At 53.3% G+C, this 1,430-nt stretch overlaps 1 protein-coding gene across 1 annotated transcript; it reads left to right on the top strand.

Annotated features, from left to right (window-relative positions):
• Nucleotides 1–296: 296 nt before the first annotated feature.
• On the top strand, nt 297–1,337 carry PPTG_12971 (hypothetical protein; the record flags this gene model as incomplete). Its single annotated transcript, XM_008908665.1, has 3 exons — nt 297–554; nt 652–1,278; nt 1,305–1,337. The coding sequence occupies 3 exons, from the start codon at nt 297–299 to the stop codon at nt 1,335–1,337; spliced, it is 918 nt and encodes a 305-aa protein (XP_008906913.1).
• Between the last annotated feature and the right edge of the window lie 93 nt (nt 1,338–1,430).

The following is a 1,430-nucleotide window of genomic DNA, read 5'->3' as shown; positions in this document are numbered from 1 at the left end:
TGCGGTGGCTACTTCCGCACGTCCGCTACTTTTTCTGCGCTAATGGCGTGGTACTACATCCGCAAAAGGTCGGACGCAGCAATCGCTTGCGGATCGGGTGGTTTCGGACGGTCGGAGAATGCGGCAAGGACGAAACCTTCTTTCCCCTATCCTGTAGTACCATAGATAGAATACGGACGAGGACGAGCTCTTCAAAGGACCGCCCTCATTTTGGATCTCTCTCGCCAACGCTAACAGCCTCAAGAACCAACTGAGTTCGTTTCGTTTCTTTCGGACACACTCCACGGTCAAATGTAATGAGCACAGCGGGGAGCTTTTACTACCTACGTCCAGGCACTTTCGATGTCCTAGGATACAGCTATGGCAAGCTGGAAGGAGTGGCGTCTCGCCGTGGGAAGGTGAAGATCAACCTCGTGCTAAGCGGACGATGGGCAAATGAGAAGGTTCAAGTTAGCGAGGTAACACTCGCAGACATCACCGAACGTGAGGTGAGCGAGGCGGAAGCTCTTCAAGGACCAGGCACTTTCGCCACTGAGGGGCGTCAGAGTCTGGGCGTACGGACTGGTGACTGGGTACCAGTGGTCTACCCACCGCCAGGAGGGAACTGTCGATGTAAACTTTGGTGACTCGACGGAGACCGTTCCTTACCAGGCCGACAACCTCCAGGACGTGTCCGTGGAAATTTACGCACTTAGACCGTGTGCTTCGTGCGGTACCAGTGCTGTCATGCCGAGGGAGCTGAAACAAATCCACGAAAAGGTGTATAAGAAGTTTAACGGTGCGGATCAAATCGCATTGCGGAACGTCGACGAGTTAGTAGTGGACGCTCGTGTAAAACCCGTCAACGAGGCTGTCATCCTGCCAATCTTTGATATTACCAACTCCGAGCTATGTCACGTAAGTGTGAATTACATTCTGGATCACGTATTCTATAAGGATGGCAATCGCCCGCCACCCGAGGGGCTGGTACTCAATGATTCAATATTCACGGCAGTAGATTCGGTTACTGACGTGGTTAATACGCCTACCCAATTGGAGCTGAATGAGTCATTAAACGACGGTTTGAGCGACTCCGAAGACGACGAGGTGCAGCGAGTACCCAACCCGATAACAACACGACGCAACGAGACTACTGACGAGCCACCACGGAAGCGACGTCGAACTGGAGACAGCCCACACGCGGTAGAGGCCAAAGATCGACTGCACGAGCTTCGCCTGCGCTGTCAAGGAGACCAAGCCTTACAAGCGGATATCGACCAGCTTATCTCACTCAGACGAGTAGGCGCCGCGGTGGAGCGCTCTAGTTTGATAAGTCTGGCGCCAAGACCAGTGTCTGAGGACAACAGGCAATTTCGGCCCTCGGGAACCCAAAGCAGAATTCACCAAACGCTCGTACACGGTAAGTTTTCTTACATGACCCCGCAACAATT

Source organism: Phytophthora parasitica (genome assembly GCF_000247585.1).
Source record: "Phytophthora parasitica INRA-310 unplaced genomic scaffold supercont2.31, whole genome shotgun sequence".
Lineage (NCBI taxonomy): Eukaryota > Oomycota > Peronosporomycetes > Peronosporales > Peronosporaceae > Phytophthora > Phytophthora nicotianae.
The sequence above is the reverse complement of the archived record's forward strand: the minus strand, read 5'-3'. Positions and strand labels throughout refer to the sequence as shown.